Genomic DNA, 16571 nt, shown 5'->3' with positions numbered 1-16571 from the left:
GACAAAATGAATACTTTTCTTACTGCAGCCATTTTTCGGTAAATGTAATAATAACATATAGAATTATTATACAAGTTATTATTTTTCTCCACTTTAGAGCTGACTATAAAATTCCCTCACTTTTGGCACCAAGGATGTGCCACAACATGTGTGAAAGGCTGAATAGAGGATCAGAGGCATTCAGCTGAGTTTGTCTCTGCTGAAATGCATCATATTTGTATGGTCACATGACATCTTTTCGACGTATTTTTATGGTCACATGACATTTTGTCGATGTATTTTTATGGTCACATGACATTTTGTCGATGTATTTTTGAAGAGCCAGGATCATTACAATTATTACCGTTATCGATATTATGATAATTTCTCATTATTGCTTTTTAAAAATCATTTGTGTGTTTTTTCGCAAATGATGTAGTTTGTGAGGATGTGACTTTCATTGTGAAAAGTCGAACCGGAAGTGCTATACAAGTTCCATCACAGCCGGTAGCTAACTAGCTAGCTAGTTTGTTGTTGCCTCACCAACAGCTACTAAACTAGCGATTATTTTCTGCTTCTGTGGATTGTGACACATCTTTGACTGGCTGGTAGATGGTGACCAGCGCTGGAACATGGCTTGCGAGCGAATGCGGACGGCCTAAAGCGAAAAGCGCACTGACGTTTATTTGCTAGTTGAATTTGACACCTCGCCCACTAACATAGCTAACTGTTAACCTTGGTAGACATCCACACTGGTCTGCTAGCAGCCTTTGCACTGCAGCTAGCTGAATCTACCCAGTTAGCTGTACCCAGCACCTTAAGCAGTTCAGTTGAAGTGATGCAACTAAGGTATGTTTAATGTGTCCGCATTAATATTTAATTATATTATTACGAGTTTCATTGATGACGCTAACAAGACAACAGACAACTCTCACTTCCGCTTTCGTCTTCAGGGTTTCTGTGTGTATTTAGTTTGCTAGAAAAAACGAACATAATGTGTTGCCCGCTTTTTGAATGTACAGTAGGTTTTTTATATGATTGAGAGAGGCCTCCGTGTCGAGAAATTTGTAAACCCCGACGGGGTTTAAACAGACAAGCTCCTGTGTGAAGGGTGTAAACAACTGATCTGTCACTGTTAGCTAACCTTCAGGTCTTGTGACCAGCAGGTTGTTGTACACAAAGGCTGTCTGTTCATGCTTCAATTGTGATATTTTCGTTGCGACACTCCGTTGACTTCTTGCATAAAATAAATGATGTGGGAAGAAATGAATTTTAATCAATTCAGACCTTAAAAATGTTTATTTTCCCCCAAAGTATCATCGCTCATTTAAAATACATTCTAAATTTTGCTGTACAGAACAAGATTCTAAGAGAATTTTTTTCCTCTAAACGTGTGTTTCTGTTTCAGTGGTGTTGCTCTTTTTTCTAGGTATATCCACTGTTGAATCATCATGATGGCAGGTTCCCAGTGGGAACTTCCCCCAGAGCTATGTTGTCGACCCATGGCCTTTGTGGCTTTAACTGGTCTGGATGTGGTGTATAATGCTGTGCACCGGGCCATTTGGGATGCTTTCTGTGCCAATCGGCGAGCTGACAGAGTTCCTATCTCTTTCAAAGTCCTCCCAGGAGATCACGAGTACCCAAAATGTCGCACTAAGGTGAGCATTGGATATGTATGTAGTGCATCAACAAAGACAATATAATATCACAACAAACCCAACCTATGGCATGGAATTGGAACATGTACTGATCGCATTTGCTCACTTGGTGCCAAGATGTGGGAAAACACCAAAACAGTTATGAAGTCACTGTCAGTGTCTCTAAACAGTTTATCTTGTCTGTCTGCCTGTCTAGCGAACATCCTATGAGTGGTACATCCCTAAAGGCATCCTGAAAACTGGTTGGATGAATAAACATCTGAACCTGGTACCAGCTCTGGTTGTTCTCTTCTATGAACTGGACTGGGATGACCCACAGTGGAAAGAGAAACAGTCTGAGTGTGCAACTAAAGTCGAGATTGTCAGGTAGGTACACATTTAATTTGCCAACAAGAAAGAGGAAGCAGATAATGTTTGAGGGTTTTGTTTTATCAGGCTGTATGAGTACATTGTATTAAGCTGCTTTTGTGTACTCTGTGTGTTTAAGTCTGGTCTACAAACAGGAAATTTCGATGGTTTTAATGTCTTTTGATTTTTGTCAACAGATAGGGCTTGATCGCATTGATTCTCAGCAATTTCCCAGCCTGGGATCAATAAAGTATATTTATCTATCTATCTATCTATCTATCTATTTGACTCTTCGTTTAGAATAGAATAATTTTTGTAGATGCTAATTCATGCAACAGGAAGAAAGTCGTTTTAGTCGTTTTACTTCGGCACTGAAATCATATCTGACACCTGTCATACCTGGAATACACCAATCAGCCATAAGATAATTACCCTATTGCCGCCAAACAGCCCGGACCCATCGAGGCATGGGCTCCACTAGAGTCATGCCATCTGTCATATCCCCAAGTCCTGTAAGTTGTTCCTGTTCCTGTAAGGTGTGGCCTCCATTGATCAGACTTTTTTCCACCACACCTCACAGATGTTCAATTGAATTGAGATCTGGAGAATTTGGAGGCCAAGTCAACACCTTGAACACGTTGCGCAGCTCAAACCATTCTTGAACTGTTTTTGCAGCCCTCAGGGAATACTGTTTTCTTGAAGGGGTGTATTTGGTCAGCAGTGATGTTTAGATAGGCGGTACATGACAAAGTAATGTAGGTGCTTTTGGCAGAGGACACGGGTCAGCATGGGCACCCTGACCGATCTACAGCTACTCAGCCTGTTACGCAGCAAACTGGAACGCACTGTGTGTTCTGACACCTCTCTGTCAAAACCAGCGTTAGCTTTTTCAGCTATCTGAGCTACAGTTGCTTGTATTGGGTTGGACAACACAGGCCAGCCTTCACTCCCCACCTGCATCAGTGAGACTTGGCCGGTTCACCGGTTTTCCTTTGTTAGCCTGCTTTTGGTAGGTCCTGACTACTGCAGGGCAGAAACACCTCAAATAAGGTGCAGTTTTGGAGACACTGTGGTCCAGTCGTCAAGCCATCACAATTAGGCCCCTGGCAAAGTCGCTCAAATCCTTACGCTTACAGATTTTTTTCTGCTTCTAACACATTAACTTCAAGGACAAAATGTCCACTTGATGCCTAATTTATCCCACCCACTGCCAGGTACCACTGTAATAAGATAACACGATAATCAACGTTATTCACTTCACCTGTCAGCAGCACCAATGTTATGGCCCCGAGCAAAAACATCCATCCATCCATCCATTTTCTATACCGCTTATCCGTCAGGGTCGCGGGGGAGCTGGAGCCTATCCCAGCTGACTACGGGCGAGAGGCGGGGTTCACCCTGGACTGGTCGCCAGTCAATCGCAGGGCCAACACACAAAGACAGACAACCACACACTCTCACACTCACACCTAGGGGCAATTTGGAGTAGCCAATTAACCTAATGTGCATGTTTTTGGTATTGTGGGAGGAAGCCGGAGTACCGAGCAAAAACATAACTGCAGTAAATTTCACCTGCAGTCATCTTGTGTCTATAGGACCAGTCTTCAGGGCAGGAACACAAAGGTGGCTGTGGTTCTGATCCAGAAGAAAACTCCTCTCCCTCCTGGTAAAGATCTCTACTGAATCATATTAGGTTGAGAACATGTGTATTATCCCATTCATGTAAGTTCACTGTGTATTTAAAGTATGTCCCAGTTATGTCCCAGTGTTTCTTACTGAGTGGTACAAGAAGAATTGTATTGTGTATTTTATAAAGCTGGGTTCCACATGTACTGGAAACCCCCTGCAAAAGTATTTGAGCAGCCTCTAATAACTGTAAACAGTAAATCAATAGGTGAATGAATTTACAGCGACCGGTCAATCAGTGGTCTAAAGTCAAACTAGTTTTAGACACTGGGCAGCAACTTTACGTATACTATTTCACACAACCATGCCAGTCTTCTCTGTCTGTTTCCAGTTTTACCTGCCAAAAAATCACTAATCTGCTTGTTTATACAGGAGAGGACCTGGTGGCATCAGAGAGAGCATCAGCCCTTTGTAGCGCCTGTGATCTGTCTGGCAAGAGTCTCTTTGTGCTGCCACACACCGACCATTTAGTGGGCTACATTATAAGGTACAACCCCAACTCCAAAAAAGTTTGAATGCTGTGTAATAATGGCAGCCATCAAACTGTGATGTTTTCATTGTGGTGCAGTCTTCATGTTCTGAACTTGTTTAGCGGCAGCAGAGAAATACCCTGAAATCTCTTCCAGACGTTGTCAATTGTATTCTCACCTGTGATTGTGTAGGTTGGAAAATGCTTTCTATGAACATGCACAGACTTACTACTATACTGAGATCCGTCGAGTCAAATCACATAAAGAGTTCCTCAACAAGACAACACATCAGGTAGGACGACACACACACACACACACACACACACACACACACACACCTCAGAGAGGCCATGGCCCTCCCCTTCCTGTATCTAGCGTTTGACTTTTGTAAGGGAAGAAGTGTGTATAATAGTTGTTATAACTATTGTTGTTTTATAATAGTAGTTAACTCTTGAAGTACAAGATAGTGAAAATAGCCAGTTAGAAAGGCCAAACACCCAACAGTCATGTAAGTGACTTCTTCAACACTCCCCAAAACCTCATGCAGTTGGTCTTGCGGAACAGACTTAACTTTCTATTCGCCGAGCTGCAGCTGGCAACATGGGTAGACTTGTCATTATTTTACACCTCTTTTAATACATTTTCTTTGCCAACGTGGTGACCATGTTGTTGTTGGTGATGTATATTGTGAGAAAGGAGCGATGTAGTTCACTGAGTGGTTTCACGTGGAGGGGAGGGCCTCTCTGTAGTGGGAGTACAACCATATTTTCTGTGTGTACAAAAAAAGCTGTTTGGGATGAAAAGTAAACTTAAGGGTAACTTGACACGACTCCTGAATTACTCCAATGCATCCTCCTCCTCCTCTTCATCTCCTCTGCGCCTTCTGATTCTGATTGCAGCTGCTGTTTGTCAGACACCAGTTTAAAATTGCCTTCTTCAGCGAGCTGAAACAAGACACCCAGAATGCTCTGAAGTAAGTTTGAGCCCGTGCATTCATGATGCATAAAATTCCCTCTGTTGGGACTGACTGAATTTTTTCAGACTTATTATGTAGAATCAGTTTTTTCTTGAGGATGTCTTATTTAGTACGTTTGTTCGTGTCTGCAGGTACTACAGAACTGCGTACAGTCTTGTTCATGAGCTCAGAGCCCACGAAACCAATATGTTGGAGATCAAAACCATGGCTGGATTCATCAACTATAAGGTACATTTCTGTGTGTCTGTCTGTCTGAAGTTGTTGGGTGGGAATGTCCTTCTGAACAACTGTCTGGCCGTTGACAAGGTGTCTCAAACACAAATGGATGAGAGGGCAGAGTGAGGGCTGTACTTGTCGGACGCAGGCATACAAAGATGATAAATTATCTGTTTTGAAAACAAACTTCAGCTTCCAAAGTGATGGAAACAAGACTGCAACTGGACAGAGATTTTCCACTTTGACCCTGAGTCACCAAATTTTTGCTGGCCTGTTTGAGCCTCTGGTTTTGATTGTTGAACCACAGTCTCATTGGTGAGCAAAAGCTTTCAAGCTTTCACTCGTTCTTTAGAGGCAAAGATTAGCATTAGATTAGCATTAGATCAGAAAAGTAAATAAATAAATCATCCAAAAAACAGCATATTCATTGAGTCACCTACAAAAAACTGTGTTACGAAAAACATCATATGTCCACACGTTTTAGAGAAATAAAACGTGTATGTCCTGTTCATAATGCAGTTATATCCCAAACCGGATTTAAGTCAGTAGTTGAACATTTACCATCTCTAATGTCTCTCTCTCTCTCTGTCTCTCTCCCCTTTTTTTTTTGTTTTGTCTCTTTAGATCTGTCGTCTGTGTTTCCAGCATAACACTCCTCTGGATGCTATAAGCCAGTTCAGGAAGCACGTTGACTTGTGCAAGAAGAAGATCGGCAGTGCTGAACTGGCCTTTGAGCATGCTGCTTGGATGTCGAAACAGTGAGAGATACACACTTTATTTACTTGGCTGCATACATGACAGCAATACACACTGAATTTGTACAGCTGATAAACTTAGGAATAACCTTTTTGAGGTTGCTTGACTTGCTTCGTTGACATCGTAGTCCGGTGCATCAGGGACACCAGCTGTGCTGTTTTCCCCGGTTTAGATGTATGTGGTGTGTCCTCAGTTGTGTTTGTATAGTTTCAGTCAGAAATTAGAGAGTGAGATACAAGCTCCTGAGGGGAACCCATTACTGTGTGTCATCAAAGTAATTTCGTAGAAGGAACTGATCTTTATCTTTAATGAAGACTCTAATGCTCATATATGATGACCGCAAGCTCCGACAGTCTATTCATCTTTGCTTCATAACAGGTTCCAATCATTTGGTGAGCTGTTTGATGAAGCCATAAAGTTGGGTCTGACTGCCATCCAGACCCAGAACCCCGGCTTCTACTACCAGCAAGCTGCCTGTTACAGCCAGGACAGGAAACAACAGGCACTTCAGCTTTGTCAGGTGATCATACTAAAGCTACTGTTGCTATGTGGGCTGACCGAGTACTCGACCCACACCAGTATCAGGCTACAGATAATCTACTTTTTACTGGGACTGTCATCCATTTTTGTGATGAAGGAAAATCCTCATTGAGGAGCTGACTGAAATTTTTTTTATTAATGTTTATTTAAATTAAGTCAGGGTAGGATGGGTCATTCCAAGTCAGGTCCTACAGAGGCTGTGCAAGACGTCTTTCTGGCATTGAGAGAGCACATAATTTGGATATTTTAGTTTTTTTATTCTTTTTTTATAAAGACTGGAGATTAATTTGGTGACAACAAGCAGTATCTGATTACAGTCTGGAGGACTGTCTGAAGGTGCAGTGCAGCAAGTCTGGTATAAGCTGTACGTTTTCTGTACAAGTGCAACTGCAGTGTCTTAACTTTGTATTAACGACTAATAAAATGTGACTGGTTGGTTGTTTTAGACTGGAGTGAAATTTCCCTCCTCTGAACTGGAAACCCAGAGTGGAGGACTGGACTTTTATGGCCAGAGACCCTGGAGACAAGGACACCAGAGTATGTTCACACACACAGACAACAGTTCATCTGACCGCCTGTAAAAAGTGCTGGGTGACATGTTTTTTTCTTTTTTTCCATTAATGAGCAAATCTCCCGACGTGATGTATGGATGAAACATGAGCTCTGTGTTGCTGTGTTTCCAGGTATTGATCCTCCAGATGCAGAGAAGGAGAAGACTGGGATTGTGGCCCTGCAGATTAAAGAGAGAGATGTTCCACATTCTGTAAGCACACATACACACTGAGTACATGGTGATATTAACTTCTTACTGAGAACTTTGCCATGTATTTGAAGAAGTTGTGTTGACACTAAAACAAGTAGTTGGCACTGGAAAAAAAAGTTTTACTAATTAATAAAGCACAAGTTATTTTGATTTTTTTTTTTTTTTTTTTGACAATGACAAGCTTCCTGTTTTATTCTTCATGTCTGTCTTTTGTCTTTTTCACTCAGCAGTTTTCCCTCACTGCTGCCACGTTTCCCAGTGTCAACGGTTCTCAGCGTCAGCTCCAAAGGCTGACACTGAAAACAAAAACTGCGGTGGTTTCCCATCCAGCCATTTATTTGCAAAACCATCCGCTATGAGTTAATTTTCTGATGTTGGACCTCGCCCTCATACACACACACCCCCACAAACATCATGTGTTTCCCACACATACGCTTTACTTTGACAGGCTGCCGAGATATAGAAGCAGGCTATTTGATCATTTGTTTATTTTTGTTCCATATGAGAGAGTAATGCCATCCGCGTCAGTTTAAGTAGTGACCGAGAACAGTCCGTCCTCATTCTGCCCCTCACTTCTACTGACAGCCACACCTGAGCTGCACAGAGTCAGAGAGGGAGAGGAACTTAGAAACATATGGTGAAATAATGCATTCTTTTGACTATTTTCAGTAGACAAATTACCAGCAAACAAGTGTGCGTACTTTTTCTCCTTTTTCTCTTTATTTAAGTGTTTCAGTGCCAGAGTTTCATTTTTCATTTCGGGTTTTGTTTCTGCTGCCAGATTTCATCGTTGTTGTTGTAGTCCCATGAATAGACAGCTGATACCATGTTGTAGCTCACTGTTTCGTTGTCCCATCTAAGGCAGCAATTATGAAACCTACTACTTACTCAGAGTATTTAATCAAAAAGTGATTTTTAAGTGTCTTTCAAGTTCTTCTGCTGGTTTTTGTTGAGATAAACAAGACAATCCCTTGTGACAGTGAGCGGTTTCTGTGTGCCTGCCACATCACCGGTGGCGACATTTTCGGTTTTTAGAAACAAGTAGTTTGAAGCTCCTTCAGCACAAAATGCTTCACACGCCTCTGAAAGATGCACATTCAGCTGTTAAAAGCTGAGCCACATCCAAAGATGCCCCACAGTGTGCATCCACTCTGGCTGCTGTCACGGTGTGTTGTGCTGCTTTATTAAAACATGCCTCTTTCTGTCTCTGCTGCTACAGGAGCTCATAATAGCACTTCTCAGTAATGCTGTCGCCCAGTTTAAGAAGTACAAGTGCCCTCGAATGAAGAGTCACCTCAGTGAGTATTGTTGTGCTTTTGTAGTCTCCACAGGTCCTTAAAAGCGTGCAATAGAATGTTACTCCTCATTGCATTCGATTCTCCGGGTATCCACAGTTGGCATTTTAGCATTGCACTCTCCTTTTCAGTCATTGCTCACGTACACAAGTTAACACCTGCAGGTGCACATTTTGGATGCTTTGGCTAACAACGGAGCATAAGAATATTGTTGATGTTATTTGATTTCATAGGAGGAGAACACTTCAAAACATCCATTTTTTAAACATTATATTTCTGAACAACTTCCTGTTGCACTGCTGCCCCCTGCTGTGTTTAACCTCGTCACACTTGGTTTTGTCTCTGTCATAGTGGTGCAGATGGGGGAAGAGTACTACCACGCGAAAGACTACACCAAAGCCCTGAAGTAAGTCAGAACTCGTGCTGTGCTCGTAAAGAACAATTTCACTTTGATGCAGAGGCTGAGAAAAGTCTTTGGACTGACCTTGAAGCAGCCGGGAACCCCTGCTTTCATCTCGGCATCACTGCCTACCTTTAGGAATCTTTATTTAATTTAATCGGGATCATATTTCCTTATCATATGCTTTCCTTATCATATGACCAGCTTTTTCTGGTCGTCACCTTCTTTCAAAAACTGATTCATTTTGTGTCACTGAGGGAATGTTTGCTGAAAAACAGTGAAAACACACAGTCTGATTTGTACAACCTAAAGCCATCCACCCTTTAGACGGTCGTGAGTCTGCTTTCCAAACAACACTATCTACATCTGCTGGTGGAGTCTTTCCTTAATCTCTGCTTGTTAGCAAGTTTTCTGAGGATTTTTGTGTGTGTGTGTGTGTTATGTCACCAGGCTGTTGGACTACGTGATGTGTGACTATCGCACAGAGAGATGGTGGGGCCTCCTGACAGCCATACTGACCACAGCTCTGCGTTGTGCTTATCTGATGGCCAGCATTAAAGACTACGTCATGTACTGCATGGAGCTGCTTGGCAGGGGTGAGCGACGAGGCTCTGCTGAGCCTGGCAGCTCAGCGTCGTGGACGCAGCGCAGCTTGTTATTGGCTCTACAACTTTCAGACTTTTCATTTGACTTCAGCTCACTTGATTTCTGTGTTCAGTTTGCTGTGATTAAAGAAGTAATGGTTGAGTCTCCTTGTCTTCCAGCATCAACACTGAAGGAGGAACAAAAGTCGAGGATCGAGAAGAATCTCATCAAAGTCCTGATGGTGAGTCGAAGGATTCCACAAAATCAAACATCCATCCAGTGGATTCTGCACGTCAGAGAGAACAAACACGGCACTGGTGTCAGGATGTTACTGTGTGCACTGAGGGTTTGACTTAAATGTATGAAATGTGCTTTTCATCTGATAGGGAAGCAATAACAGCAATGAGTCTTTAATGAAGGTCTTGCGGTGGCCTCATGGTGTCTCAGTTTGCCGCTGTGCTGCACTGTGACTTTGACTTTGACCAACAAATGTTGAGGTGATCAACATTTGAACCAGGCCACACACCAGGAAGTGTTTTTTTTTTTTTAATTCATTTGTTCATTCACCTTTATTTCAGAATGAGGTCCCTGACGCTGAGCCGGAGTGCGATTCCTCCTCTGTCAGTGCAGCCAGGTCGCTGTGGAGCGACCGCATGGCTTTGGCCGGATCAAATGAGCTGACTTTAGAAGTGCAGGACTACATCCCGTTCAGTCAGTAAACACACACTCATAAACTCAAAGGAACTGTTCACTATCAAGTGTTTTTTTTTTTTTTTTAATAAATTCTTTTCCCCTCCCGTGTTCATCATGTGCATGAAGGGAAGAAAATTATGTTAATGCTCCACGTTGGATTAAACAACAAGAATAGAGCAAAGTGACTGGGTTTAAGATAAATATCCTGTCATAAAAACTGTAAACACAGATGAGTAATGCATCTCTCAAAGCGATGTTCAGTTTTTGATTTAAGAGGAAGTGTATTCTAATTATTGTTGTGTATAAGGATGTTTCCACTCTGCCTTCTCCTTCCTGACTCCAGTCCAGTGTAAGGCCAAGTTCCAGTCTCCCAGCTTCCACATAGACCAGCCCATCCAGCTGCAGGTTTTCCTTCGAGCTGACTGTCCTCATCCCGTGTCATTCAAGAAGCTGGCTGTCAGCCTCAGTAACCAGGTAACCGCACAAAAGGGATAAAAGGCAGAAAATATTTCTTTGCTCCAGCTTGTAGGGTTTTCACAGCACAAGCAAGACACAATTTAAAATAACTTTTAGTTGGTACAGATGAAAACTGATCGTGTGTGCACGTGTCTGTAGGAATACAACCAGTGGTGTGTGGTGGAGTCTTCAGGTCAAGACAACATGAACCTTTTGCCAGGAAAAAGCAAATGCTTCAACTTTAGCTTTGTAGCAAAGACTGAAGACGTTGGCAAGAAAATAGAGGTGAGACGTGTACATGTGTACGTGTGTGTGTGTGCGCGCGACATTCTTAGTGACCATGTGTGCCTTTGTGTGCACATGTAGATGACAGGTGTTGAAGTGATGCTGGGCGGTGACAGTGGCCGCTGTGTATTTGTGAGCTGGAGAGGAGCAGGTGGAGACGCCGCCTCCAGCCATGAAGCCTTGCAGGCCAGCAGGTCATCTCGTCGATGGGGTCGGTGTGCAGCGGCAGATCAAGAGCCGGACTGGGACAGTCTGACCATGCAGCACAGTACCATGTAAGGCTCTGCTCAGACGTGACGGTATCCCGGTGTTCCTGTGGAAGGTCTTCCAGTATCGCACAGCTTGCTCATTATCAGATGTTACCCACACAAGGTTTTCATTTGTTTGTTCTTGCTGGCGGTTTAGGATCATCTCCAGAGTCCCAAAGATTTCTGTTCAGCTGAGCCACCAGCCTCCTGCACTCAACAATGAAATGTACTGCATCAGCGTCACTGTCCAATCACAGGAGGAAGGTGTGGCAAAGGATGTCAAACTGACAGCTGGCCTCAAACCAGGTACACTAATGCTTCTGCTTTTGAAGAGATGAGATGGGTGGTCATTTTGTTATTTTGTACAGGGTCAGACCAGCTGTGTCCCCCTGCTTTCAGTCCTCATGCCGGGCTAGTCTGACCACATGAGAGTCTCACTCCAAATTGTTCCTTATTAGAGTCCTTAGCGTGGCATATAAATAAGCTTAAATTACATTCATTTGGAAAGGAAAAACTGCTGTTACACTATGGTCAGTTTGAATACTTGATTCTGATTGGATGGCGACTGTAACCCACAAGCTGCAAGCAGTCGGCGCTGGGTTGGCCTGCTCGTTGGGCTTTTTTCCTTACTTATTCCGGACGTATGGCATAACATCAATGTGTGGTTAAATGTTTTGTGTTTGTCTGCGTTGCTCTGTCCAGGCCAGGATGCCACTCTGGGCCAGACCACCCATGTGACACTCGATGGCTCAAAGGTGTGTGACGATGCCGCACCTTCCCTGCTCCCCGATGTGCCTCTGGGAGATCTGAAACCAGGAGAAAAGGTGAACTCATATTCAGAGGGAAATGCTGAAATTACTATTCGAATGTGAATTTTTACTTTCTGAATGTGCTGACTAACGTGAAGCGAATCTTACCCTTTTCACCCTGGGCTGGTTGTGATCTGCATGGCTACAAAACTGTCAACAAGCTTACGTATAGGCTGATTAAGGTTTATTAATATAATTTTTTTATTCGTCCGAGACATGCAAAGTGAAGGGAAAACTCAAGGTGAACAAAATAAAGTAATTTGTGAGTAAATATTAAAAGAAGTTGGTGAAATTACCAATAATCTACTAGAAACAGGGTCATCTATTCTTTGAAAGAACCACAGTCCAGGTGGACATCATATGCGCTGGAGGACATCAGAGCCTCCACCAGCAGCTTGCAGTGCCCACCTGATCTGCTCCAACTCTGCCTTTTCATTTGTGGCCTACCTGCATGTGAAAATGAAAAGCGTTTGTCATGTCTGAGCTTCACTTTCCTAACGTTAGAACATCAGAGAGCGATGCCTCCTTCTCCTCCTCCTCCCTCTTCCTCCTCTTCATATCAGTGCCTAAGTTTCATTATTACATAGTAAGAAAGCGGACACCTGTTGATATTTCCAAATGGTTATAAACGATAGGCTAACCCTGATCATTAAAGTGTGAATATAATGTGAAGAGTAATGAAATTTGAAAGGCATTACAGAGGAAGATTGACTGCACTGAGAGACACGTGCCTTCATTTTCAGCTTCACCACCCTGCAAAGTATTAATCGGGGTGTGTGTGTGTGTGTAGGTGGAGAGACGAGTGTATGTGAGGTGTGTGTCAACTGGACCGAGGGTCTTCCTGTTTCATGTGGCCTACAGCATAGACACCACAGTGGAAGGACGACAGATTGTGTGTAAATGTCACAAGGTAACGGCTTTGCATGGCGTGCAGTGCATGTTAATCTTTTTCTTATTTCTCTCCTGGTTCACTTCCCTTTTTGTTCTGTTGTCTTCCAGGACGAGACCGTCGCCATAGAGACGGTGATCCCATTTGAGGTGTCTGTAAAGTTTGTGTCCACCAAGGTCTGTAGCCAGTACTTGTGACTACTCCAGTTTATTTACTGGTACATATTATCTTTACACAAACCGCCGTTGACGCCAGTCATTTTGTGTTGGCATGTCTTCACTTTGCACGTAACAACATCGTCGAACAGGAAGTATTTATTACAGGGTTATATACACTCCTTAATTTGAACATAATCTGGTGTTTCATTGACACACTCACTCATGTAAACCCTGATGCCATTGTCATTTCAGTTTGTTGACTCCTGGTGCTCAATTAGCAAACATTAAGAAATCATGACTAAAATATACAGTCAGGTTGGATATGAGCACCTCGTAAAATAGACAAAGTGAAAATATGCAGTGATTGTTGTTGATCGTGTGCAGTTTGAGCCACTGGACAGGATCGCGGTGGACATCCCCTTCCTGTTGATGGCAGACCTCCTGTCATCATCTCCCTGGCCTCTTCATCTGGCCTCCTCCTCTCTGCAGCTGCTTACCATGACCAGCAACACGCCACAGCTTCAGTCACAGCTGCAGGAAGGTACCCGACTAGATTTTACGCTTAGAAGAGACTTTGTTTCATAGCTAATCAAAAATCAGTGTGATCAAAAAACGTAAATGCCAGGACTGTGACATATTGTGTCTTTGTGTTTTTGTTTGTGTGTGTGTGTGTGTGTGTGTGTGTGTGTGTGTGTGTGTGTGTGTGTGTGTGTGTGCAATCAGTGGTTTTGCAGACAGGTGAGTGTGCCAGTGAGTGTTTCTGTCTCCGGTGTCCTCCAGCGACCAACAGCAGTAGCGCTGCAGCCACAGGACAGTACCTGATATCATGGAGAAGGTATGTACACACTAGAGGGAACAGCTTGGCCGAAGATGAAAATTCAGTCATTCTGTCCTCATCCCTCCAGCCGATGGAAGGTCAGGTGAAGTTTCTTAGGACGCAAAACATTTCTGAAGCTTCGTTTTGAAACAAGTCCCCACCTGCCATCAGCTGTTAAGAAATACTGCAGCGCTGAAGCTCCAGAAATGTTTTGTGGACGAATGTGATTCGTTCAGCTTGACGGCGGTGAGAAGATAATGACTGGACTGTCGTTTCTGGGTGAACTGTTTCTTTGAAGAAGACTGCTGAGTGAGCAGACTTGTACTCCTCTGAGCTCCGTTTGATCTCTTTGTTTGTACAGAAAATCATCCAGTGAAGACAGTCCTCTCATTCAGACTGCAGTCACTCTCCCTCATGTCATCCTGGAGTCTGTCCCCCTTTACATCCACGCTGGTCAGTCACATACACTGTATACATAATTACACATTACGCTTCGTGTTAATATCTCTGATCTTACGGCTGGGACCTTTCACATGTTTTCAGGCTTTTCTGCCTTCTGTTTTCTGATGGATGTAGGCCTTTTACTACTACATGTCTTTCTTTGTGTGCAGATTTACCATCATTTGGACGAGTCAGAGAGTCTCTCTCAGTTCGTTATCACATAGAGAACAGAACGGCTCTGGTGCAGGAGGTGGAGATGGCTGTTGAACCTTCTGATGCCTTCATGTTCTCTGGACTCAAACAGGTTTGTCTGTGCTCACTTTCAAATTAGGATTTATCAAATGAAAGGCAGGGTAGCTGCATTTGCATGAGCTGGGCCCAAACAAATCAATAGGATTCCTGAATGCAGTCTGTTCACTTAACTGAACTGCCGTTCGGCACTTCTCATCAGGCCTAGTTAGTCCGGGCCTAACTGGAGAACAGGGTCCAGCTGCAGGTTTTGAATTTGTTTTGACACTTTAACTCTTGAACTGGTGTGCAGGTACGTCTGCGTATCCTTCCTGGCTCGGAGCAGCAGATGCTGTATAACTATTACCCGCTGATGGCTGGTTACCAAACACTACCACAGCTCAACATCAGCCTGCCACGCTGTCCAGCCACCAACACGCACACACTGAGACGTTTCCTGCCCCAACGCATCTTTGTCAAGGTAACACGGCGACAGAAAACAGGCCACCAAGTTAGCAGCCATTGTTATCTGAATGTGAAGATATTGAAAGCAAATCGTTTTCTTCCTCTTCAGCCTCAGGGTCGACAGCTCGATGACGCCTCCATCGCCGCAGCTTGAGGAGAACACACAAACTGTTTACTGTAAATATGAAAACAAAGCATCTTTGTGTAGGTTGCTGTAGGTGACAGTAGTAACACTATTTGTTTTAAAGAGGTCTGAAAACCATCTGTCGACCAAATATCGGGAGGCACTAGTTTTCAGTATTTCTGTTCAGAGTGAATGCGATGACAGAATGAGCAGGACAGGCGGTTGTCTGTTTAACAGTGAAAGTCATGGATGAATCTGACGTGAACTCTGTGGAAACTGGTAGAGTGTAACACATGAAATGAATGTGCTGAAATTTTAATTAAATTGAAGTGATGTAAACACTTGTGCTCCAAGTGCATGTTATACAGAGATGATCTGCATCATAACGTCGACGTGAGCCACGGAGCTGAGAACGGAGATGACGGCAAAACTCGACCAGTGAAAACAAAATTTTCACTCAGTGTGGATATCTGCAAAGATCACCCTAAAATTCTCAAAGCCAAAAATCTCACATTTGGAGAAGAGCTAACAAGAAGGGATAAGGAGACACACAACAAACTGTAGCCAGGACAAAGAGGGAAATGGGAAAAAAACATCCCTTTTTGTAGGAGCCAAAGCCATCACTGATGGTAACGAAAATGAAAATGTGACTGCTGAGGGAGAATAAAAGGGTTCGTGCCTTCTTTGAAGACATAGGTCTAATTCCATTTCATTCACTATTTAGAAATGGTTTTGTTATTGTTCTGCATATGTTGATGTAAACAAAATGTTGTGGTCCAAGATACATAATGTTGCCTACTCAAGCTTATAAGTATTAAAAAGGTGAGGATGAAAATCCCAGACATGGTTGGAGGTGTGAGCTGGTGGCTCTAGCAGCTGGATGTAACCAACAGCACAATCAACTGTACAAGCTAAACATTTGCTTGTTTACTAGGTCATACAGGCATCAACGGGAATGAGTTGACAAATACGCAAAGGAAGCTAAGCTTGATATCACAGTGCCCTTCAGCAAGACAGAAATTAAGACTACAGTTAAGCATAAATCGAAAGAAAGGTGGCAAAGCAGTGAGAAGAATAAATTCAAAGAAAAGTAGGTGTGAGGAGAACTCAAAGAGAGGAAACGGTTACTTATAGGCTACGCTTGGGTCATACGGAAGTAAAAAGTTTATTATTTAGAAGGTGTGAGTTTTGTGAACAAGAGGAAATGTTAAAATATGTTAGTAAACTGTCCAAACCATAAAGAAATAAACTCTGAGCAGAAGTGATACTTACTTCTGTGTCTTAAC

At 43.1% G+C, this 16571-nt stretch overlaps 1 protein-coding gene across 1 annotated transcript; it reads left to right on the top strand.

Moving 5' to 3' along the window:
- The first annotated feature begins 308 nt into the window (after window positions 1-308).
- On the top strand, window positions 309-15624 carry trappc11 (trafficking protein particle complex subunit 11). The gene is made up of 30 exons (XM_046406498.1): window positions 309-828; window positions 1409-1637; window positions 1834-2003; window positions 3581-3651; window positions 4044-4158; window positions 4334-4433; window positions 5041-5114; window positions 5249-5345; window positions 5958-6091; window positions 6468-6609; window positions 7076-7166; window positions 7313-7392; window positions 8612-8690; window positions 9039-9093; window positions 9538-9683; window positions 9852-9913; window positions 10251-10383; window positions 10709-10839; window positions 10981-11106; window positions 11188-11381; window positions 11512-11660; window positions 12057-12178; window positions 12954-13073; window positions 13163-13228; window positions 13595-13751; window positions 13934-14045; window positions 14389-14480; window positions 14639-14772; window positions 15010-15177; window positions 15271-15624. The coding sequence occupies exons 2-30, from the start codon at window positions 1431-1433 to the stop codon at window positions 15313-15315; spliced, it is 3372 nt and encodes a 1123-aa protein (XP_046262454.1). The 5' UTR covers window positions 309-828; window positions 1409-1430; the 3' UTR covers window positions 15316-15624.
- Window positions 15625-16571: the final 947 nt, after the last annotated feature.

Source organism: Scatophagus argus, chromosome 12, assembly GCF_020382885.2.
Source record: "Scatophagus argus isolate fScaArg1 chromosome 12, fScaArg1.pri, whole genome shotgun sequence".
NCBI classification, from domain to species: domain Eukaryota; kingdom Metazoa; phylum Chordata; class Actinopteri; family Scatophagidae; genus Scatophagus; species Scatophagus argus.
This window is presented reverse-complemented; position numbering and strand designations above follow the sequence as displayed.

Coding starts and splice junctions, on each gene's coding strand:
- trappc11 (XM_046406498.1), top strand. CDS start 1,431: ATGATGGCAGGTTCCCAGTGGGAACTTCCCCCAGAGCTATGTTGTCGA. Junction 9,094..9,537: donor GACTACACCAAAGCCCTGAA/GTAAGTCAGAAC, acceptor TTATGTCACCAG/GCTGTTGGACTACGTGATGT. Junction 13,229..13,594: donor TAAAGTTTGTGTCCACCAAG/GTCTGTAGCCAG, acceptor GATCGTGTGCAG/TTTGAGCCACTGGACAGGAT.